Source organism: Ursus maritimus, unplaced genomic scaffold (assembly GCF_017311325.1).
Source record: "Ursus maritimus isolate PB19 unplaced genomic scaffold, ASM1731132v1 scaffold_14, whole genome shotgun sequence".
In the NCBI taxonomy this organism is placed as follows: domain Eukaryota; kingdom Metazoa; phylum Chordata; class Mammalia; order Carnivora; family Ursidae; genus Ursus; species Ursus maritimus.
In genome coordinates, this window is record NW_024423786.1 from 44858225 (window position 1) to 44882583 (window position 24359).

Sequence of the window (24359 nt, forward strand, 5' to 3'; positions counted from 1 at the left end):
CTCCTCTGTCCCCTGAAGTGGAGACAAGATGAGGCAGACACTTTAACACTGGAGGAGGAACAGCAGAAGTTGGGATTAAGTGTTTAGACTCTGGAGCTGGGGGTCCTGGGTTAGAATGCCAGCTCCAATAGCCACCTTTGCAGCTCTCACCCAGAGCTATGGCCACACTGGGGCACCTGCCAGAACCTACAGGCAGATCGACCATCCCTTCCCTGGGACTGAAGCTGTGCAGGACTTTGTGAGGCCCCAGAGGCTGCTAGGAGGCAGCGAGGATGCCAACCTGCTAATCCTCATGCAGCCTGTCCCCAGGCTCCAGAGGCTTGGCCATTAGGCTTACAGGGCACGAGGGGTGGCAAGAAAAGGTCATGTGTCTTGCTGGTGTCTGGGGAACATGAGTGTCCTGCTGTCTGAAACTCAGAAAGGGTTCTGCGCCACGTGGGGACGGACAGTAAATAACTGGGATCCAGGCACTGGACACTCTGCAGGTTTATTTCTTAAATTCAACTAGGAAACAAAACCTTGGTGCTTGGAAAAGCCCATGTGCAACAACGCTGGCCCCAGCGTTCGTGGGGCTGGATGCTGCTGCAGGAGGAGGGCGGGACGGACAGGCTGGGTGGCCAGTCCTACCAACGGGAGTCCAGGATGAGCCACTGAGGCCGATGGGGATGTCCAAGCCATCCCAGCTGTGTCATCTAGAATGTCACCACCAACACTGGGTCTGAACTGTCACCAACAAGGCCGGTGGGGATATTCAACAGGCTGGAACCCCCAAGGCCCAAAAGTCCTTCTCGGACACCACCCCAGGCAGGAGACCTCCCCCGACACCACTGCTGCTACTCCTATGGGTCCCATCAGTACCCATGCCACATGGGGACAGCTGGGAGGCCCCTGCCAGGGTGAGCGCCTGAATGGTGAGCCAAACAGCCACCCAATGCAGTCTTCAAGGCTCCTCTAGCAGGAGCTCCGGGGAGGCGCCTAAAAGGAAACATCTGGGCAGGGGCAATGTCCAAGTGGTAACAGTCAATTCTGGAAGCTTCTGGGCATCAGGAAGGGCAGACAGCATGTGGGAGACCCACCAAAGATGGTTCAGTGCAAAAGGCCATTGGCCCAGCCTGGGAGATTTCTGGCTGGCCTAGAGGTCCCTTGACAATGCCTCCCTACACCCAGGCAGGCAGGGCAGACCACCCGTGGCTCCTCTGCTCAGGAGGGAGGATGGACGGTCTGTCTGGAGCTCATACGGGGCTAGGATGCCCTGGAGCCCAGCAGCTTGGGAGGCCTGGACTAAGGTTCCTTAAGGCACAGCTGAGAGGGAGGCCAGGAGGCTCCACGCTGGGTTCATGACCTAGCAGGATGACCCACAGAGGCCCTAAGGGCAACTGGGCCCTGCACGCCTACAGATCCCAGGAGAGAGCCGCGGAGGGGAAGAGGGAAGAGGAGAGGGCAGATGGAACAGGGAGTAGGCTGAGAAGCAGGGAGAACACACACACACACACACACACACACACACACACACACACACGCACAAACACAAGAGCGGGAATTCAGGCAGGAGAGGGCCCAGGGGAGGAAAGAGTAGAGTGAAGGAGCAGAGCCATGGGCTCCTGCTGTGGTCCAGCTGCTCGGCACCAGGATGGCCCCTCCCCAGGCAGGGCTGTGTGGCTCAAGTCTGCCTCGTCGGCAGGGCCCAGCTGGCAGGGGAGGAGCGTCAGAGGGCAAAGGCACCCGAGCAGATGCGGGTGTAGACACCCTGGTCCAGGGGCAGGTAGTGGCCCTGCTTCAGGTCCAGGAAGAAGAGCCGGTCCGAGGTCTGGCGTGGGTCAAAGCCCTCGTGCTGCAGTCGAGTCTTCTGGATCTTGAAGGTGCCTGTGGGGTGGTGAGGGGTGTACTCAGCAGAGGGAGGTTCTGGGAATCCCAAACTCACCATCCTGTCCTACACCTCCAGGCTGCTGCACAGGTCGTCCCCTCAGCCGGAAACATTCTTCCCCATTTTGCCTGCTTGATTCTCCCTTGTCCTTCAAATCCGGACTTCATGCTCTCTCCTCCAGGAAGGCCTCCCTGACCAGTACCCCATCACAGCCCCCGTACACTGTGTATTCCCTGCCTCAGCACATGTCCACTCCCCAGGAGACCAAGGCAGGGCTGAGTCGGCCACACAGCAGGTCAAGGGTCAGCAACCTGTAGCTGAGGGCCAAATAAAGCCCATCATCTGTTTTGTAAATAGTTTTTATTGACACAAAGCGACACCCGCTCATTTACACACCGTTTGGGGCAGCTTTTGCACAACAGAGGCAGAGGTAAGTTCTTGGGACAGGGACCGCATGGCCAAAAAAACTGAGAATATTTACTATCTGGTCCTTTAAGAAACAGTTTGCACTCCCTGTAGTGGACAATTACACGTTTCATGAAAGATAAGGCTAAGGGGTAGCGTGAATAAGAAAAAACCAAGGCAGGAGACCTGTGTGCGTTAGAGTTGGAAATGTTTCTCATTTTAAATGAAACTTCAAAAGCACAAACCATAAGATTAAAAAAAAGGGGGGGGTAAGTTTGTATCAAAATGAGGGGCTTCTTTTCAACAAAGGCCCCATAAATAAGGTTAACAGTTAGACTCCCAAAGAGAAGACACCTGATGTCCGAAACTGCTAAGGAATTAACACCTAGACTACTAGGAGAAACGCTCGTCAATAAAAAAGAAAAAGAGCAAGGCTATACAAAGATGGGCAAAAAATACAAAGAGGTAATTTACAGAAGCGGGAACCTCACAGGTACGAGATGATTTGTCAAATTTCCTAGTCTTCAGAAAAATGCGGGCAATGGAAGCAATGCACCAAACACTGGAGGATGCCTAGTGGGCTGGGATCGAGGAACGGGAGTAAATAATGATGCAAATAAAACAAGAGAAGGGCCCTGAACCAGGACAGATAAGCAAATGGTTGCTGAACCAACAGACAGATGGACGGACAGAGAGGCGGGAGGCCGTACCTGTGGTGTCCACCTGGGGCAGGAGGCGTAGGAAGATGGGCCGGGCATAGGGTGCCAGCACCTTCTGCAGCTCTTGGTACAGCGCATCGGGGCTCAACTGGCCGTGGGGGTCCGCAATGGCCGCCATGCCTGCTTTGCCCTCCACTCCTGGAGACAGAGGTTTTGCTGAGAACACCCCACCTTTTGTCCTGCCACAGGACTGGATACACCCTCAAACAGAGGCCCCTGGCCTCTGATCTCCAGTCCCTTCCATCTGAGATCACATTTGCCGAGCAGTCACCATGTTACTGAGCTCCTGCGGCACTCCCTGCAACCCTGAGACAGTCGCTTTCATGATCCCATTTTCCGGATAAGGAAACCGAGGTTTATTATCATCCATGAGGGGTGACTTCAAACCCAGTGCTCCCACTCAGGCTGCCGTGTGCAGTTACCCAGGTTGAGCACTGCCCAAGGGCACCTGTGCCTCCAAGCTCGTGCAGGTTTGGCTCCTCTGGGGCTGCCATACTCTAGGACCACCCCCCCACCCCGACCCCAGCTTGCCTGGCACAGCCACCCCGTACACAGCCACGTCTGTCTGGCCCAGCAGGCGGCTCAGCACACTCTCCACCTCGGTAGTGGAGACGTTCTCCCCACGCCAGCGGAAGGTGTCCCCGCCACGGTCCCGGAAGTACATATAGCCCAGCTCATCCATCACCAGCACATCACCTGGCAGAGGGGAGAAGGAGAGGTGAGATGGTGGCCCACCATCCCCACAGCCAGCCCCCCAGGGTCTTCGCACCTGAGAGGTAGGCACTGTCGCCCTTGCGGAAGACACTGTGGGCAATCTTCTTGCTGGTGGCACTCTCGCTGATGTAGCCATCGAAGCGACGTAGCGGGTCCTGCTGGTTGATCTGGCCCACAAGGAGCCCAGGCTCCCCTGGGGAGGAGGCCACCCTCAGGCTGCGCTGGGTGGGCAGGGGGTGGGGGCCCCAGTTCCCCAGGGGACTGGGCAGGGCCTGGCTCACCGGCCTGACATGGGATACAGAGGCCCTGGGCATCCCGCAGTAGTTCCATGGTGTCCTCATTGACCTTCACCAGCCGGATGGGATACACATGGGGTAAGATACGGCTGTTAAAGCCACAGGAGCCGACCTGGGATGGAGCGAGCCGAGTTGGTGAGGAGCCCCGGCGGGGGCGGTGGAGGGCGGGGAGGCACACAGCATTCTCCCTACTGACACCTTGTCTCTCCTGCCCCAGGGCTGGGAATTAGCACCCCTGCGTTGCCTGAACTCTGTGACCTTGGGTGATCTGAAAAAGGGGGTCTTAAGGGCAGTGCTTCCTTCCCAGGACTCAGGCCCCCTCCTCCCACCTTCCCAGCCTCCTTTGCAATCATGTGAGGAAACCTGCTGACGGGTCACCCCTTCCTGGTCCATCAAACCTTCTCTGCTGGCAGCAAGTAAATGCCTAGAATGACCCTGAAGCCCGCTGCCTGCTGCATGTCCCCTTGCCTGGCTCAATCCCGTGAGCAGAAACGCCCATCTCTGTGCTGTTGGGAATGGGTGTTAGAGCAGCAACTCCTGTTAGCATGGCCAGAGTACCTTTCCAGGGCTGTCTATGGAACAGATATGCATGGGGGGGGGGGAACCAACACAGAGACACACAGAAAGGAATCACGGCCCCCAGGAGCTTGCTTTAATATGATTCTCCCGCTCAACGCCGGGCTTGGTAAGGGTTGATAAGAGAAGAGGGTTCCGCTCAGGCAGAATGGAGACAGCGATTGCTAATCATAGAAGCATCTGCAGAGAGCCTGCTACCTGGGGGCGCTGTGCTGAGCTCAGGGCCGGCTGGGCGATTCCAATAAACCCAATGAGCTATCATCCGCATTTATAGAGGAGGAAACCAAAGCCCAAGGAGTCTGAGTGACTTACCCGCTAGAAGGGGATGGGCACCCCAACCCCCGCCCAGGATCGTCCAGAGCCCCGCTCTCCCCTGCCACCTCCACTGGTGGGAACTGAGGCTCGGACAGGCTGAGGCCCTGGCCCAAGGTACACGGCCTCGGGGCGGACCAGGAGCTCCCCTTCCCCCTCTCAGCAGGTCAGGCCGAGGTGGCAGCGCTCCCCGAACTTCAGAACCTGCCCGCGCCACCCCTCCGCCGCGCACCTTGCCGTCCATGTTGGCGATGCCGCAGTTGCACTCCGTGGCCCCATAGAACTCGCCGATCTGGCGCACGCCGAAGCGCTCGGTGAACTCCTCCCAGATGGCGGGCCGCAGCCCGTTGCCCAACGCCAGGCGCACGCGGTGCCGCCCCTCGGCCTCGCGCACCGGCTGCTTCAGCAGGTAGCGGCAGATCTCCCCGATGTACTGGACCACCTGGGGGAGCGGGGTAAGCGAGGGGTGGGCCCAAGGGGAGTCACCCCTCCAACCCGGGCGCTAAGAACACATCGGTCTTAAGGGCAATGTAAAACACACACACACACACACACACACGCACAAACGCACATACACACACGGGGCCGTTTACACCTACCCCTTGCTGAATCTTCGCTGGGGAGGGGGGCGGGGAGGATGCACTCAGCGTCCTCCACGCCCCTCCGCCGCCCTTCCATTCCCCACAGCGCTTCCAGGGGCCCCTGGAATTCTACTGAGGGTCACCAACAGTAAGTAACTGGACCAAAGCTGGTAAGTGGTAGAGGCTGATTTGAATCTGGGCAGCCTGGCCTCCGAGTCTGAATGAAGCAGTTACATGCTGGCGATTAACCACCAAGCTGATCGTCACAGATGCAACGTGCTCACAGCTTCCCCTCACACAAAGGAGAAAGTTCAAATTTCTGCCAGTGGCCAATTCCCTCTGGTCCTCCCAGCCTCCTCTCCCTCCATTTCCCACCAACACCCGCTGCCCCACAGGCCTCCTCCTCAGGGCCTTTGAAGGTGCTGTGTCCTCTGTCTGGCACATTCTATCCCGGGATGCACCTGGGCCCTCGGGTTTTGGGTCAAAGATCACTGCCAAGGAGAGACATTCCCTGAACAGCGCTTGCTAAATCTCTGATGAATAAACAAATGGGCTAAATATTCTATCCTCCAAGCACAGAGCTCATTTGTTTAATTCTCCTGACACCGCGTGTTGGACATGAAGGCACTGAGATCCACAGACAGAAACAGCCGTGCCCAAGACAGTCAGCTACGGACCAGGCGGCAAGCAGGGTGGGGCAAGATCAGAACCTGAGGGTGCTGAGTTCTCTCCCTCCACACCTAGGCTCAGGTCGGTGCTTTGCCTGTGGCTCAGCTCACCCCATCTCCAGGGTGGAACATAGGCCACAGCCTGGCCAATCTGCCCAATCCATCCCCAGCTACTAACTGGTTCAAGGATGAGCACCTGACCAGAATTAGACCAATAAGAATCAGCCCTGGGACTTTGGCGACACCGAGGGGAAGAGACAGCCTCTTTCTGTCCTGGAGCTGCTGGGAACTCTCCCAGAGAAGCAGGGCTGGGAATGAAGCTGCACACTCAGGAAGGAGAAAGACAAGAAATGGAGAGAGACAGAGACACTCCTGGATCAGGCTATACCTGAAGCTGTACCCATGTGGCCCCCTCAGGTCCATGAACTAATAAATTCCCTCCTTCAGGAAGCCAGGATTTAGGCCAGGCTTTTGGCTCCTGTCAAATGACACAAAGTCCTGCCCAAGTACTGCCCTCCAAACTATCACCAGGTAGTCCCAGCATGCCCTGAGCAGCTCTCAGCTGTCCTCTTCAGGGACAGGGGAGGGAAAAGCCAGCCATGATTGAGGCAGCTAAGGGGACAATGGCCCTGAGGCTGTGTCTCTGCACTGAGAGCAAACATTTGATCTTTACCTCTGGCCTGGACCCTCGGACAGACCCAGGGCTGAAGGGAAGACAGGTCAGTTAAGAGTGGCAGACAGCAGACGCCCTATGCCAAGACCTCCAGCCTGCAAGGCAGCTCCTGGATAGAAACTGGGAGTGGGGGGCACCTGGGGGACTCAGTCAGTTAAGCATCTGCCTTTAGCTGAGGTCATGATCCTAGGGTCCTGGGATCAGGTTCCCTGCTCATCGGGGAGCCTACTTCTCCCTCTCCCTCTGCCCCTCAGCCTTGGTTGTGCTGTCTCTCTCTCAATAAATACAATCTTAAAAAAAAGGGGGGGGAGTGGGTGGGTGGGAGGATGGGGTAACTGGGTCATGGACATTAAGGAGGGTATGGAAAGATAAAGGCACCACACACAGACCCCATGGATGAGGAGGGGTCCAGTCACCTGTGTCCTGCCTGTCTGTTGTTATGCAGGGGTTCTAAATGACAGCCTGCTGCCTCTGGTGAGCACGGATGTACTGTGGTTTGGGTCTGCGGCCACCACTGTCCATAAAGCAGCAGCCAAGCAGTCTCCCCAACCAACAGCCAGGGACCCAAATGCATGTACTTATTTTAGCAACATCCTTGTTAAACTTGACCTTTGAAGATTCTTTCCTCTATTCCTTAAAGGGCCCCTCAATGTTTAGTGGGTAACTTCTCTTGACACAGAAATTCCCCTTCTTAGAAATGGAACAGATTATCAAGGGTCCGGAGACAGTGAGTGATGCCCGATGGAGTACGGCATGTCAAAAAGAGGGACCTAGGGGCGCCTGGGTGGCACAGCGGTTAAGCGTCTGCCTTCGGCTCAGGGCGTGATCCCAGCGTTATGGGATAAGCCCCACATCAGGCTCTTCCGCTATGAGCCTGCTTCTTCCTCTCCCACTCCCCCTGCTTGTGCTCCCTCTCTCGCTGGCTGTCTCTATCTCTGTCGAATGAATAAATAAAATCTTAAAAAAAAAAAAAAAAGAGGGACCACAAGACACTGCTGGCCTTCCAGGAAAAAAAGTTGAACTAGAAACTGATCAAGTATCCAGAGGTTCTCAACCACTGGCAACTCTGTCCTCCCAGAACACTTGGCAACATCTGGATACACTGTGAATGGTCACAACTGGGGGGTGCTACTGGCATCTAGTGATTTGGGGCCAGGAATGCTGCTGAAGATCTACAGGGCACAGGATCCCCACCCCCCGACCCCCGCCAAATATCCTTCGCATCATGGTGGAGAAACACGGTGCTGGACCCAACAACTCCCAATGGACAGGAAATACCGGGGACGGAGGAACATGTTAAGAGACACCCCAGCAATGTCGAGACTGGGAAAATACTACAGGACACACAACCCTTCAGTAAATGCCCTACAAGACAAGAGAAAAAAGACAAGGGGATCCTCCAGATGAAGGGATTCTCATGACACACATCGACCGGTCAAAATGTGTGGGTCTCCTCTAAAAACAGATTTTTTCAAATTGTAGAAACAGGGGGAAACCCACATGTTGACCTGGCGAGACACCGGGGGATCCCTAGGACACTGAGAACTCACTGTCAACTTTTTGGCTGTGATGATGGTGCTGAGCTTACACTTAAGGGTTTTTTTTTCTCCTTTTTTTGTTGTGTTCACATACACGTAATATAAAATTTACCATCGTAAGCACTTTAAGCGTACAGTTCGGCAGTATTAGGGACATTCACACTGTTATGCGACCACCACCATCCGTCAGAACACCTTTTATCTTGTAGAACTGAGACTCTGTCCCCACTAACCACTGACTCCCTACCCCCTCCCCCAGCCCAGGTGCCCGCCATCCTACTTCCTGTCTCTACAACTGTGACTGCTCTAAGTCCCTCATAGAAGTGCAGTCATACAGCGTTTGTCTCTTGGTGACTAGCTCAGTTCACTCAGCACAATGCCCTCGAAGTTCATCCATGTTGTGGAACGTGCCAGAACTCCTTCCTCTTTAAGGCTGAATAATATTCCATCATATGAATATACCACATTGTGCTTATCCATTCACCTGTTGGTGGCCCCTGGGTGGCTTCCATGTTTTAGCCACTGGAAATAATGTTGCTGCAAACGGGTGTAGAAATATCCCTTCAAGACCCTGCTTTCAGTTCTTTTGTTTTCAAAACAGTCCCCCTTACAAGAGATGTCCAGAACAGGCCAATCCATAAAGACAAGCAAATTAGTGGTTCCCCCAGGACGCTGGGGGCGAGGGGACAGGGATGGGGAGTGACTGCTAATGCAGATGGGTTTTCCCTTTGGCATGATTAGACACAGGTGATGATTACACAACATTGGGGAGATCCTAACCACCACTGAACTGTCCACTTTAAAAATGGTCTCTTGGGGCGCCTGGGTGGCTCAGTTGTTAAGCGTCTGCCTTCGGCTCAGGGCGTGATCCCGGCGTTCTGGGATCGAGCCCCACGTCAGGCTCTTCCACTGGGAGCCTGCTTCTTCCTCTCCCACTCCCCCTGCTTGTGTTCCCTCTCTCGCTGGCTGTCTCTCTGTCAAATAAATAAATAAAATCTTAAAAAATAAAATAAAAATGGTCTCTTTTATACGAACTTTGCCTCAAAACCAAAATCATTCTCATCTTTCAGAGGTTTTCCTGATGTGTCTCCGAAGGAAACACACTGCTCCCTGGGGCTGCTTCACAATGATGCAGAGGGGGGGATGTGGGTGGGGCCAGAGGGGGCACGATGGGGAGTCTGAAGGCCCCTGGGGCCAGTGACAGGTGCTTGGGAATTGCCTACACTCTCTGTCCAGGTTCATGTACACAGACTTTGCCCGCGACGCAAAAACAGAGCGTTCCTAGGAAAGCTTTCATAAGCTGAAACTGCGTCAAGCAAAAACATATCCCCTGCTTTCTAAAAGTTCGAATTACACTGCACTTTTACGAAAGACCTACGTTAGTACCGGAATGCAGGGGGGGGTTTTTGTAAAAGAGAAAATCTCTTCGGATTTCTTTTGGTTAGCGAGATCAGGTACTGACGTAGACCTTTCCGCACTGCGAAGCAGTGTAACTGAAACTTACAGAAAGTGGGGGACATCTGCATTCACAACTCTTCGATAATCAAGTTAATAAAACAGACGGTTTCGCATTTCAAGACTTGGCTTAACAATGTTCCTCAAGAGCTCCCCACAAACAAAAAGGAAAATCCTCAAGAGTGGAGATCACAGTTGTTGCCCCCAGGGGTCCCCAGGATGCCAACCCAGAGCCCCCATCCTGCCCAGCTGTGTGACCTGGGCAGCTGGGCTCACATCTCTGGGCCCCACCTGTCTAAGGTGAGGTGGGCACCTGCCCATTGGCCAGTCCCTGGCCACACCCCATTCTCTCCTCTCCTCACCCCTTCTTCCTGGAGGAAGGTGCTAGCACTATCTACCCCCATCAGGGCACTGAGATCCTCAGCCTGGTTTCCTCTCACCGTGGAGGGGAGGAGAGCAGAGGACGGGGCCTAGCCCCCCTTTCTCCCCCCCCCACTCCAGGACCGTGAACGTCCTCCACTTCTACCTCGCGCTTACCCCACCTGGAAGCCCCACACCTAACCAGCCCAGGGGGGTGAAGGGACGCACTGGTCTCATTTCCTGATTTCCTGCAGCCACCAGCAGGGAAGACTCCTGGGGCACAGTGTGGACTCCTTAGAGAACTCAGGCAGCCTGGGCCCAACCCCAGCTGCAGTATAGGCCTCAGTTTCCCCACCTACAAAATGGTCTTTGTGATGTCTTTGCCCACTCTCACGCAGTCATGAGGATCCACTGAGTTTACATGGGGAAAGGTTTAGCCTGGAGCTGGCCACTCTCCTGTCCCCCTCCAGAGCAGCCATTGCTGGGGGGTGGGGGGCTGGAGGGCGGCAGGGAAGTGGCTGCACCACAAAGGGTGCCCAGCAGGCTGAAGGCAAGGCGGGGCGGCGCGGCGCGGGAGGGGCGGGGCCTGACCGTGCAGTTGTACTTGACGCAGTCATCCCAGAAGCGGCTGGCTGAGAACTTCTTGAGACACTGCCCCACGCCCATGATGTTCCCTGTAGAGGGCGGGCTCGGTGAGGAGTCCCCAGTCCCTGCCCCCCACCCCGCTCCCACCTGCCCACAGTACCTGCCGAGTGGTACAGGGGCAGGCAATCATAGAGCACGTCTGTCACCTGCATGCTGTAGGCGTGGTGGCTGAAGGCTGCGATGCGGTAGTATCTGTGGGGGCGGGGAGTGCAGGCGCTGGGACTGACATCCTCCCCGGCATGGAAGTGGGGGGAGCGTACAGGGGGAGAGGGGAAGGTAGGGACACAGCAAGGACCCAGGCAGAGCCAGCCCAGCTCACAGGGGTGCGGGAGAGGAACATGCCGCCAATAATTATCAGTGGTGCTAGGGGCCGTGAGCAATACAAGAGAGCAGAGAAACGGAGAGGGGCTGAAGGTGACACAGCCAGAGAGGTTGGGGAATCCTGTGTGGGGCAGTGACACATGAGCGGAGAGCTGGTGAGAGGCCATGGGGGGCAAGCTAGGGAAAAGCGTCCAGCTGGAGGGCCCAGCATGTGCAAAGGCCCTGAGGCCAGAAGGACCCTGGCCCATCTGAGGAAGCATAAGGAGCTAAAAGGGCATGATCAAGGGGTGGAGAGGAGGGAGAGGACAGCAGAGAATTGGCAGGTGTTGCACAATGCGAGCATGGGTTTTACTCCGAGGGCTAAGGCGGGTACAGGAAAGTCTGGCACAGGGGAGGTCTGGTTTAGGATTTTAAATCTTCCTGTGGCCACTGAGGGGAGCAGAGCCATTAGGGGCAGGAGCGGGAGCAGAAAGAGACCAAGGAGGGACACAGAACAACACTGTCCCGAGACGGACCGTGGGTTTTACTGGGTTAAGATAGAAATGTCCCCAAGATCCCAACAAGAGCAAAGGGAAGGAGTCAGCCATAAAGGCAACCTGGAGTCACTCCCCAAAGCTGGGGTAAGGCCCACGGGCCCCTTACCTGCTATGTACTACAATGGCAGCCTTGGGCAGCCCCGTGGTCCCCGAGGTGTAGATATAGAAGAGTCGATCTGCAGGAGATGCGCGTGTTGGGGACCGAGGACGGGGTGGATGGGATGAGGGGACAGGGTGGGCACTGGCAGAGAAGGGCGTCCCACCCTGACCTCACCATCCATGCCCTTGTCAGGGGGCTGTGCCAGGGGGGCTGTGGAGGCCTCCTTCAGCAACGGGTCCAGGAGCTGCGTGTCCGGCAAGATGCCCTCAGGCCCCACTTCTCCGGAGCAGAACTTGAGCAGGCTCTTCCCCAGCTGTCCGCTCACCTCAGCCACTGCTGCAGCCCAAAACATACCTCACGGTCAAGGACAGCCAGGGCCCCTCCCAAGGCCTGGGATGCATCACACCATCTCCCGGCCCTGGAAACCCCGGGGCCACCACTCAAGATGATACCTGCACCAGCCTCACCTGCTGCCAGCTCCCCTCCGAAGATGAGGGCCTTGGCACCCGAGGTGCCCAGGCAGAAGGTCAGGGGCTCACACCGTAGGTTAACATTGAGCAGAGCAGCTTCCACGCCCACCTTGGCCAGGCCCAGCCAGAGCCCCACGAACTCCAGCCGGCCCTCCAGGAAGATGGCCACCACGTCACCTGATGTGAAGCCCAGCTGGCAGAAGAGGTTGGCCACAGCATTGGAGTAGGCATCCAGCTGTGCGAAGGTCCAGCACACATCACTGCCTGCGTCCACCAGTGCCACGCGATCCGGCTGCTGCCGCGCCACCACCTGGAAGATCCGCGGGATGGTGTGGCGGGCACGCTGGTGTCGCCGCAGCTCCAGACGGACGCGGATCAGCACGAAGAGGCCGCTGGGAGGGGGGATGGAGGGGACAGCGTCACTGGGTGCCCTGCCTGGCCTCCAGGACACCTCTGCAAACCTCAGGACACCCAGGACACCTCTGCAAACCATCTGGAGAAAGCGGAGGGAAAGGTCCCAGTGCCCCCAAGGATGGCCAAGGTTCAATAAGGACCTTTTGGTTGCCGGGTCTCTTGGGGTACTAAGGGCACAGAAAAGGCAATTTACCAGCCAACCCAGAAGTACACAGATAGTCAAAGCTGGCCATGCCATGCCATGCAGATCAGAGTCACTCTGTCCTTCTCCACCCCAGCTAGCTCAGTGACCCTGAGGGAACTGGGGCCCAGTCCTGTTCTTTCTCTCTCCTGGGACATCCGGAGCTTCCCATGGACCCCACCACCACCTTCAGCTTGGATTCCTCATGCTCCACCCACCCCAACCTGGAGTCCTCATCACCTCCTCCAGGAAGACTTCCGGGGCTCAGCCCCTGCACTGTGCCCGCTCCTCCTCCATCGAAGCATAGAGTCCCCCAAATGGGGCCACACTGGGGCAGGCACTGGCTGGGCTCAGAGAATGCTCTCTTGCCCACCTTGGGAGCTCTCCCTATCCCCTACACTCCATCAAAGCCCTGTGCAAAGCCACTCGGTAATGGGTGGGTTCCTCCCACCCCCAGACTGTGAGCACCCAGGGGAAGTCACATCTGCATTGGCCAAGGAGCTTGGCACATACTAGGTACCCAGTAAACAGGCTGCTTCTGTGCTCATGTCCCCAAACCTGGACCTCAGTGTGCCCTCCATCCCTAGAAGTAGCAGCCAGCAGAGGCAGACTCTTTCGCTCATCTCCCAAATGATAAGCACCTACTGTGTGCCAGGCCCACAATGGGCAAGATCCAGTGGTGACCCGGACATAACCCTTCTCCCAGTCCAACTTTCTCCTGCTCCACCTCCCTTTCCATCCTGCTCCCCCTGTCACCTTCCCCCTTGCTCATTCACTTCAGCCACAGGGCCTTCTTGCTGTTCCTTGATCACACCTGGCATCTTCCTACCTCAGGGCCTTTGCACAGGCTGTGCCCTCTACCTGGACCACTCTTCTGCCAGCATCCACATAGCTCCTCCCCGACTTCCATCAGGTTTTGGCTCAAATGCCACCCTCTTGGGTGGCCATTCCTGGACACCCATCTGTTACTGTACCACTCCCCACCCTCTGGTCCCTGCTTTTTTTTTTTTTTTTTAAACACAGCACTTACACTGTCAAATGCCATATGCAGTTTACTGATTCACCATCTTGCCCCTGGGCTATCTCTCCCTGCTCTGGATGACAGGGACTTATGTCTATTTTGTTCTAGGCCCTGGAGAGACAGCAGTGGAGACAGACCGAGGCCCCACTCTCCTGGAGCACAGTGAGCCTGCCACAAATAATCCCATAGGACAGTGTTGGAGGGAGAGAGAGAGGCATCTGGAGCTCCCAGGCCAGCCCTGAACACCGCAGCCCCCCAAAAAAGCAGCCACATCTTTGTGGCTGGCCAGATCTTTGGTGAGAGGAGGGGCAAGGTCTCAGCGCAAGGCTGCTGTGAAGAGGGGCAAGGCAGGCATGGGGACAGTTGCGAGGAGCAAAAAAAAAAGGGTCTCGGGCAGGTGACCGACGGCCTCCAATCACAGAGCTCTGCTCGTCGAAGCCCCTGTTGGCAGTGACCAGGGAAGAGATGCCTGCATCTGACCAGGAGCCTGGCACATAGGAGGTGCTCAGCAAACAGAGGCTGAACAACTGCATTCAAGCCCCTGAATCTGGAGCCCAGCATCCCCCCCTCCCTGGCAACCAGTGCAGAGGCACGGATTCCTGCCCCAGATAGCAAGCACCTGCTTTGCACAAGCGAAGCTGATCCAGTGGGAGAAGCAGATCGGTGGGGGCAGGGAGCCGGGGCTACAGGGCTGGGATACTCATGGCAAAGGGGCTGGAGGACTCTTGTGGGGAGATAGGAATGTTCCGTGTCTTGATGGTGGTGGTTACCTGGATGTGGACCTTTGTCAAAACCCCAAACGTACACTTAGCATGGGTGTATTTTATTATATGTAAGTGATACCTCAAAAACAACCCATGAAAATAGAGCCGATTGGTGGATGCCAGGGGCTGGGGGGAGGGGAAATGACTGCTAATGGGAACGGGGTTTCCTTTTAGGGTGACGGAAATGTTCTGGAACCAGACAGAGGTGGTGGTTACGTAACTGTGAAGTGTGCTCGATATCACTAAGGTAAATTTTATACACACTTCACTACAATAAAAATGAACAAGACAACACAGGAAGACTATCTTGCAGCAAGGTTAAAAAGGGGGAGTCCTTGCTTTCAGAGACAGACTCTAGAAAACTGACAGGTGAAAGGATGTGCCAGTGGGATTCAGATGGAGGAGGAAGAGCATGTGAAGGTCATGGATGCTGGGGGATGGGCACATGGGCTCATTACATTACTGTCTCCACTTCGGCAGGCACAAAATCTTCCATAATAAAATCTTTTATTTATTTTTAGTTTTTATTTATTAGAGGGGGCAAGGGGCAGAGGGAGAGGGAGAGAGAGAACATTAAGCAGGCTCCATGCTCAGCACAGAGCCCAACACAGGACTCAATCTCATGACCCCGAGATCATGACCTGAGCCGAAAACAGGAGTTGGACGCTTAACCAACTGAGCCACCCAGGTGCCCTCCCCCCACAAAAATGTTTTAATCCCTGCCTGCCTCAGCCCCATCTGTCTGCCCACTTCATCACCCCTCTATTCATCTAGCTTACTCTTACCTCCTTCCCTGATTTTCAGCACGGCAAAGGTTTCTGCCCCAGGGCCTTTGCCCATGCAGTTGCCACTGCTGGAATATTCTGCCCCAGACCTCTCATCAGGCTTCCTTCACATCCTTTGCCTCTCAGCTCCAATGTCCCCCGCCTTTAGAGGTCTTCCCTGCCCTGCCCAGCTTGGATCACTATGGCTGTTTGAAAACATGCCTGCAAATTCTCTGACAGTCTTCCCTTCAAAAGGCAGATCCTATTTCCCTGCCCTTCGGGAGGGGTCAGACTCAGGGACTCACTTCTGATGAAGAGAACATGGCAGTAGTGATGCTGTGTGACTTCCGAGATGGGGGCACAGAGACAGCACCCCCTTCCTCTGGGCACACAGATGTTCTCACACTCTCTGGGGACAGCGGCCCTCAGAACCCAGCACCGAGTTGCAAGGAATCCAGACCATGTGGAGGGCCCACATATAGGTGTTCTAACAACATGTCTGAGTGAACAAAACTTTGGGTGATTCTGGCCCCAGATTCTGAGTCAGCCAGCTGAGGACCCAGACGTAGCACAGCAGACAAGATGGTGACGTCTTGGTGACATCTGAATTCCTGACCCACAGAAGCCACAGGAAATAATATTGAGCCTTGTGTTAAGCCTCGAGATTCTGGGGTAATTTGTTACGCAGCCATGGAACTGATGGGTAATCGATACCCTCCCAGCCCGTTTTATTCCCTCAGAGAAATCATCACAATCTGAAACTATCATCTTCCTTTATTTTTGTCGATTTCTATGAGCACGAGCACCCCGTCTGTCTATCGTGTCCGGGGACACAATATCAGCACGAAGCACAGGACGATGCTGGTGTCCTACAGAGCTGACGCAAACGCAGCCCCGCCTCTTCTGCCTGCACATAAGTACAGTTGTCGAAGAGCGTCCCTGAAAGTTCATGTCCACCCGAAACCTCAGACCGTGACCTCATTTGGAAGTAGGGTCTCTATAGATGTAATTAAGATACGTGTGAGATGAGGTCATCCTGATTCCCCAGGTGGGACCTAAATCCCATGACAGGTGCCTTTTTAAGAAGAGAAAACACAGAAACACAGGGGAGGAGACTAGAATGACACAGCCCCAAGCCTTGCAACACCTAGCACCCTCAGAAGCTGGAAGAGGCAAGAGAGGATTCCCCCTAGAGCCTTCCAAGGGAGCATACCCTGCCAACGCCTCGCTTGCAGGCTTCTGGTCGCTAAAACTTTGGAGAAGACAAATTCCTGTGGTTTTAAGCCACTAAGTTTGTGGTCATTTGTTATGGCAGCCCCGGGACACTCATACAGTGGCCATGGGCAGGTGCCTCCCTCTCTAGGCCTCACAGTAAATGGGGACAATAAGATCCCACACCTCTCAGGGCATGGTGGGGATAAAAGAGGCAGTGGTAGATCTCTGAAGACAGGGCCCGGCACGTGCTATATTCTCAATCAACTCTGTTGCTGTCCTCTCCCCACGGAAGGAAGCACTGTCAGTAAGAAATCAGAAGTGAGTTAGCGCTCAATCTACCCAGCAACTTCATTCGTAACCACCCTGCAAGGAAGAGAGAGGAACGAGCCAGTTATAAGAGCAGGGGTCAGCCCAGGAAGCCCCCAGGGATAAGGGTCCAAGGAGGAGGCAGGACTGATTCCTCAAGCATCTGTCCAGGAGCTCTGAGCCCCAGCACAGCCCAGAAGGAAAAAGTGCTCTGGAGTTCATGGTTTTAGTTCAAAGCCTCCTCGACTGCCTACCAGCTGTGGGGCCTGGGCAGACCCTGCCCTCTCTATAAGCCTCAGTTTCCTTACTTGGAATGTCCGAAGACTGAACCTAACGACCTCCAAGGTGTTTTCCAGCTCAGCAAAGTGTAGGTTCCTGCCGCCGCCCTATTTACAAACAGGAAGTGGGGCCCAGAGTGGCCACCCAAACAACGCAATTCTCAGCCTAATACCTGTCAGGCATGTTAGGTCCCCAGCCAAGAAGGGTTGAATAAGAGAGGTCCATTGTTATTCTGCCCAGTGCGATCCTGCCTCTGCGCTTTGCACCTGCTCTTCCCTCTTCCTTTCCCCAGGTCTTTGCAAGGTTGGGTCCTCTTATCTGCCTCCTTGCACCGGAGGCCCTGTCCTGATCACACTAGCTGAAGTCGCCACTAGCGATCCCTGCCTCACCCCAACATGTTCGAGCCCTCTTGTCAATTTCTGATGTTTTATTCTGTCCTCATTTCCTTCTCGATTATTCTTCTCCCTCACTAGGCTGTGGGCTCCACCGGAAAAGTACCTGACGCATTCACAGTGTGTCACTCTGAACATGGCGTCCCTCAAGCTCAGATGGGGTGTGGCACCCAGGAGGTCCTTGGGGATGGGTAGAACAAATTACTTTCTCCAATGCAGACCAGCCAGAGTCTGGCCACCTCAGCAGCGCAGCCCGGCCCCTACCATCACACAATGGGACCGGGGCCGTAGTCAGCGCTTCCTGGTCTCCTGGCTCTGCCCTGGGCCAAGCCCCACTCCCTGCAGAGCGGGGTGAATGGTGGTCCCCAAAAGACATGTCCAAGTCCTGGCCTCCAGAACTTGTGAAAGTGACCACATGTGGGAAAAGGGTCTTTGTAGATATAATTAAGCTGAGGATCTTGAGGAGATCATCTTGGATTAGGGCAGGCCCTAAAGTCAATGACACTTGTCTTTATAAGAGACAGAAGAAGAGACACAGACACGGAGAAGAAGGCCACGTGCAAACAGAGGCAGAGATTGGAGTGGACCTAACCTCAAACCGAGGCTCTGCCACGGAGTGCCAGCAGCCACCGGAAGCCAGGAGAGAGGCATGGAGATTCTCCCTCAGAGCCTCCAGAAAGATCCAATCCTGCCCACACCCTGATTTCAGACTTCTGGCCTCGATTGCTACAGCAGAATAAATTTCTGTTGTCTTAGGTCACCCAGTTCATGCTACTTTGCTGTAACAGCCCCGGGGAGCAAATACAGGCATACGTCAGAAATTTTGTGGGTCTGGTTCCAGACCATCACCATACAGCAAATATCACCACAAAGCAAATCAACGGAATTAGTTTCCTCGGGCATATAAAAGTTATGTTTACACTATACTAAAATTTATTAAGTGTGCGATAGCATTATGTCTAAAAAACCAATGTACGTATCTTAATTTAAAAAATACTTTCTTTAGCTCCTTTCTTTAGCTAAAACATGCTGACCATCATCTGAGGCTTCAGCGAGTTATAACCACGGATCACAGATAACCGTAACCAATATCATGATAATGAAAGAGCCTGATATATTGCAAGAATTACCAAAATATGTCATGGAGACAAAATGTGAGCAAATGCTGTGAGAAAAAAATGGTGCCAAGAGATCTGCACAACACAGGTTGCCACAAACCTTTAATTTGTAAAATAAAATAAAATAAAATAAAATAAAATAAAATAAAATAAAAAAAATAAATAAACCAAAACAAAACACTAAAACCCACAATATCTGCAAAGCACAATAAAACGAGATATGCCTGTACACCATGCTTCATCTTCGACCTTTGTCTGTCTTGCTTGCTGTTCTCACCCCAGCACCCCATACAGGGGAGACCATGTCTCCATTCCCACTGTCCACCCGCAAGGGTACTTCCTGCCTGATTACCCTAAACCCTCCCTGCTGAGCCACCTTGCTCCTCCTTGGTGCAGGCCAGTCTAGCTGCTCTCCTGCTCAGAGCCCTTCCCTGGGCACACAACACTCCTCTGCTCAGTGTTCAAAGTCCTGAAATCTGGCTCTGACCCCCTTGACTCCTTGAACTCCCAGCTCATACACCTCCCTGAAACAAGTTAGCCACTTTCACACAATCTCTGCAACATGGGACATGGCAGTCCCATGTTCCCTTTCTTCTACCCAGAGAAGCTGTCACTGGCATGTAATGGCTGGAACCACAGCAGCCAACATGAGACCATGAAGGTACACAGCTGGAGACGCCAAACCTTTGCAGTAAGGATGACAGAGCACAAAGGGACGTGGGTCAATGACAACATGCTGCACCATGAACTGACCAACCCAAAGCCATCTCATGTCAGAACTCCACGTTACATGTAGCTATAAATGTTCCTTACTGCCAATGCCACTCCAAGTTGGGATTCACTCTCCTTGCACTCACAGGTGACTAAAGTAGGTGTGACCACTGCCCTCAGGGGGTTTACAATCTAGGGAGGGGAGGCAGTTAATAACGGGGGGGGGGGGGGGGAACATGACAGTTTTGTAAGTTTCCTAAAAAGGAAACAAACAGGATGATGTGATCAAGCATAACCAAGAAAGACTTTACCCATGAGAATGCGGGAGGCCACTTTGACAAAGCAACATTTGCACTGCATTTTAAAGGATGGGAAGGAGCCAGCAATGGATAAAGCTCAGGGGGAAAGCCTTCCAGGTGGACAGCACCGTGAGAGCAAAGGCCTGGAGGCAGGAAGGAGATTGGCACGTTTAAAAGAGAGCCAAAGCCAGCGGGCTGGAGAGGAGTGAGTAAAGCAGAGAGTGGGAGGAGACTGCACAGTGATGGGGCTCTCTCCATGGCTCTGGATTGTTCCAATAATTAGACGATCAGTCTTGGCACGTTAAAGTCACGGGGGGAAATGATAGCGTTATTCATTTGCTTCCAGTGAGCAGAAGATGGGAAAGAACCCAATGTCCTGCAGTAGGGGAGGGTTCTGAGGGGCAATGGCCGGTCCTTCCAACGGAAGGCTGTGTAGCCTTTATGAGAATGGGGCCCCAACACAGGTGGATGAGGAAGGAGCCACAGGTGAGAAAAGTCACAGGTGATTGCACGCAAAGATGGCAAAACAAACACCCAGATCATTCTGCTTCCCTGTTTCCCACCAAAAATAGCCAGTAAAGGGATTTTTTTAAAGTGTGAACACAAAGACTAGGAAAATGGGAATGGAGACCAAATCACCCCATTTTTGGAAGCTGGGGAGCAGTGACGACAGGTGGGGGTCCCTGGAGGGGGGAGCAAGCTGAATCCTGGGCTCCAGTGTGGAACGGGTAGAAATTTGTCTAGGAAGCAACTTCCTATATAAAATCAGTAAGTCATGCGGACGTGACGTACAACGTGGTGATGACAGTTGATAATACAGATCTTCCTCGGGGCGCCTGAGTGGCTCAGTCGGGTAAATGTCTGCCTTTGGCTCAGGTCATGATCTCGGAGTCCTAGGGATCGAGCCCTGCGTCAGGCTGCCTTTCCCTCTCCCTCTGCCTCTTCCCCTGCTCGTGCTCTCTCTCTCTCAAATAAATAAATAAAATCTTTTTAAAAAATACAGATCTTGGGGCGCCTGGGTGGCGCAGTTGTTAAGCATCTGCCTTCGGCTCAGGGTGTGATCCCAGCATTCTGGGATCGAGCCCCACATGAGGCTTCTCCGCTATGAGCCTGCTTCTTCCTCTCCCACTCCCCCTGCTGTGTTCCCTCTCTCGCTGGCTGTCTCTGTCCAATAAATAAATAAAGTCTTTTTTAAAAAAAGACCGATCTTCCTTGACTTACAGTGGTGTTACATCCCAATAAACCCATCATAAGTTGAAAATACCCTAAGTCGAAAATGCATTGAATGCATCTAACCGAACAAACATTACAGCTTAGCCTGGCTTACCTTAAATGTACACAAAACACATATCAGCCCGCAGCTGGGCAAAATAACCTAACACAAAGCCTATTTAATTAAGTGTTGAATATCTCACAAAATTTATTGAATACTGTACTAAAGTGAAAAATAGAATGCCTGTGTGGGTCATTGACCCCCGTGATTGGATGGCCGACTGGGAGCTGGAGCTTACTGCTTATGCCTAGCCTCACGAGAGAGTCTCATACTGCCTGTCGGTAGTCTGGGAAAAGATCCAAATTCAAAATTCAAAGTACAGTTTTACTGAATGCTATCACTTTCGCATCACCGTAAAGTGGAAAAATTGTAAGTCGAACCACTGAAAGCCGGGATTGTCTGTACTGTATTCCATGTTCGAAAGTTGCGAAGAAAGAAAATAGATCTTGAAAGTTCCCATCACGAGAAACAAAGTATGTAACTACGTGTGGCAATGGATGTTAACTAGATTTATTGTGGTGATCCTTTCACAATATGTACAATATCAAATTATTACATTGCACACCTGATACTAATATAATATTGTATGTCAATTACATTTCAATACACTTTTTTAGGTGATCCCCTTGCACACCAGAGAAGATTGGAGGTCCATCCACAGGAAGGTTTCCAGATGGGACACCTCCCTGCAAAAGGGTGTTAAATGAATGTTTATCTGCCAGATGCTGAGCCCCCAATGCTTGTCGCCTCTGCATTCCTGGGATCCTGAGGAATCTGACCAGGCCCAGAGGAAAGACCCAAACACACTGCCCCTGAAGTTTCCCCAAAGCACCACTTGGCCAGGTGACCCTGTCGTGAAGCTCACAGTTGAAAAGACCCCCTACTCGCCACACATACCCATGCCGAAAGCTCCTAACTGGATTTACAACCACGGATATCAGACTTCTGCGGATTTCCTCTACTACAGATGATGGAAACTAAAATAAACCAAGGAGAAAATTTTCGAGAAAAAAGAGATTCTGCAAAGAGAAAACAAAACTAATAAAGTCAATAATATCCTTGGAGAGGTAAGAAAACATGCTGCATCCACAAAACAAGAATGAGGTACTATTAAAAAAAGCTTTCAGGGAATGAAAAAAAAAATCCTGGAAAATTAAAATGTGACGGCACCATAGAATGTGCAACACAGAGAATAAACCCGAATGAAAAATATGAGTTTCACGGGGCACCTGGGTGGCTCAGTCGGTTAAGTGACTGAGTCCTGATCTCAGCTCGGGTCTTGATCTCAGTGTTGTGAGTTCAGGCCCCACGCTGGGCTCCACATTGGGAGTGGAGCCTACTTTAAAAAAAAAAAAAGAAGAGAAAAATACAAGTTTAGTTAATAAAAATGTATCAATATTGGTTCATCAATTGTAACAAGTATACTACACTAATACAAGGTTTTAATAGTGGGGGAAACAGTGGGAGAGGGTTAGGGGATATACGGGAACTCTGTACTTTCTGGTCAATTTTTCTGTAAACCTAAAATTAATCATTAAAAAAAAAAGAAGAAGTCTTGGGCACCTGGGTGGCTCGGTTGAGCATCCAACTCTTGATTTCAGCTCAAGTCATGATCTCGGAGTCATGGGATCGGGCCCCATGTCAGGCTCTGAGTTCAGTGGGGAGTCTGCCTGAGATTCCCTCCCTCTGTCCCTCCCCAACTCATATGTGCTCTCCTGCTCTCAAATGAATAAATACATAAATCTTTTTTAAAAAATGAAGTCTATTAAAAAATTAAAAATAAAATCTATTACTTTAAACAAATAATGATCACAATAAAAAATTTCAAATGTGGGGCACCTGGGTGGCACAGCAGTTAAGCATCTGCCTTCGGCTCAGGGCGTGATCCCGATGTTATGGGATCGAGCCCCACATCAGGCTCCTCCACTATGAGCCTGCTTCTTCCTCTCCCACTCCCCCTGCTTGTGTTCCCTCTCTTGCAGGTTGTCTCTATCTCTGTCAAATAAATAAATAAAATTAAAAAAAAAATTTCAAATGTGAGGGCATAAGTCAAACATGAATAGAAAGGTTAGAAGGTATATTTGAAGAAATATCACAGAAAGTAGGATAAAAAGATAGAGATGGAAAATAAAAGAGAAAAAAAAAAAGAAAATTAGAGAACTAGCCCAGAAGGTCCAACATTACATTTGTTCAACAAACAGTTATCAAGCCAAACGCTGGTCCAGGTACTGAATAACAGGAATTCCAAGAAGAATAAAGGAGATAAAGGTAAGTAAATCATCAATACCATTCAAGAAAACTTCATTGACCTGAAAACAATCAACAGACCATACAATGGATGGAAATAGCCCACCCTCTTGAAAAGATCCCACAAGCTTCCAGAAAAAAAAAACAAAAACAAAAAAACAAAAACAAAAAAAAACAGATCAGGAATTGGGAGGGTTTCAGACTTCTCAACAATAATCACGTGAGAAGAAATGCCTCCAATTTTGAAGGAAAATAATTTCCAAACTAGAAGTCTATACCCAGACCACCAGTCAAGTGTGAGGGTAGAAATAAAAATGTTTTCATACATGAAGGGTCTCAAAAAAGTAATTTCTCATCCATATTTCTCCAAAAGCTAATAAGGATGTGCTGCAACAGAGCGAAGGAGTAAACCAAAGAAGAAAACCACCAGTGACCCAGGAAAACAGGGTATCTAACCCAAGACAGAAGTAATGCCAGTCCTCAGGACGGTGGCTAGGATCAAGCCTGTGGCGATGGCTATGCACCAGGTGCAGAGGGCCACCAGCCTAGCCTGGGCAATTTGAAGGCTGGAGAGAGACTTCTCCAAAAGGTGAAACTGAAAGCCCATCTTAAGCTATAAAAGTCATGAGAAAAGAGAGAGAGAACTGTTGTTTGGGCTTGAGGTACAGATAAATACCAAGAAAACTAACAAATATAAAGGCAATCAATAACCCCAAAGAAAATACACAAAGGTTGTCAATGGAATAAAAAATGATCATAGTATACTAGATGGCTCAACTGAATGAGAATACTATTACCATCAAAACAATGTAAATGCTGACTACTGACCTGACCAAATTATAATTGATAATAGTCAATCCTCTTTATTCACAGATTTCTTCATTGCAAATTTGCCTGCTCACTAAAATTTATTTGTAACCCCAAAATCAACATTCACATTACTTTCACAACCATTCGAAGACACACACAGAGTGGCAAAAAATTTGCATTGCCAATGTGCACGGTCCCAGTTCAGGTCAAACAAGGCAACACTGCCCTCTTGTTTCAGCTCATATTGTAAACGAGCATCCTTTTGGCAGTCTATTTAGTGCCACTTTTTTTGCATTTTTGTCCTTTTTGCTGGTGGTTTTGCTGTTTAAAAT

The 24359-nt window shown here is 52.2% G+C and overlaps 1 protein-coding gene across 2 annotated transcripts in view; it reads right to left on the minus strand.

Moving 5' to 3' along the window:
• Positions 1-468: 468 nt before the first annotated feature.
• The window catches only part of SLC27A1 (solute carrier family 27 member 1), a 31686-nt gene continuing 7795 nt past the window's right edge, over positions 469-24359 (minus strand). For both annotated transcript variants that reach the window (XM_040629061.1, XM_040629060.1), the window contains exons 3-13: positions 12231-12625; positions 11938-12099; positions 11770-11839; positions 10907-10998; positions 10753-10835; positions 5119-5328; positions 3984-4110; positions 3758-3895; positions 3520-3684; positions 2980-3126; positions 469-1863 (exon numbers count right to left, since the gene is read on the minus strand). In XM_040629061.1, the coding sequence (XP_040484995.1) occupies positions 1706-1863; positions 2980-3126; positions 3520-3684; positions 3758-3895; positions 3984-4110; positions 5119-5328; positions 10753-10835; positions 10907-10998; positions 11770-11839; positions 11938-12099; positions 12231-12625 (1747 nt within the window). In that variant the 3' untranslated portion in view covers positions 469-1705. The remainder of the gene's footprint in view (positions 1864-2979; positions 3127-3519; positions 3685-3757; positions 3896-3983; positions 4111-5118; positions 5329-10752; positions 10836-10906; positions 10999-11769; positions 11840-11937; positions 12100-12230; positions 12626-24359) is intronic.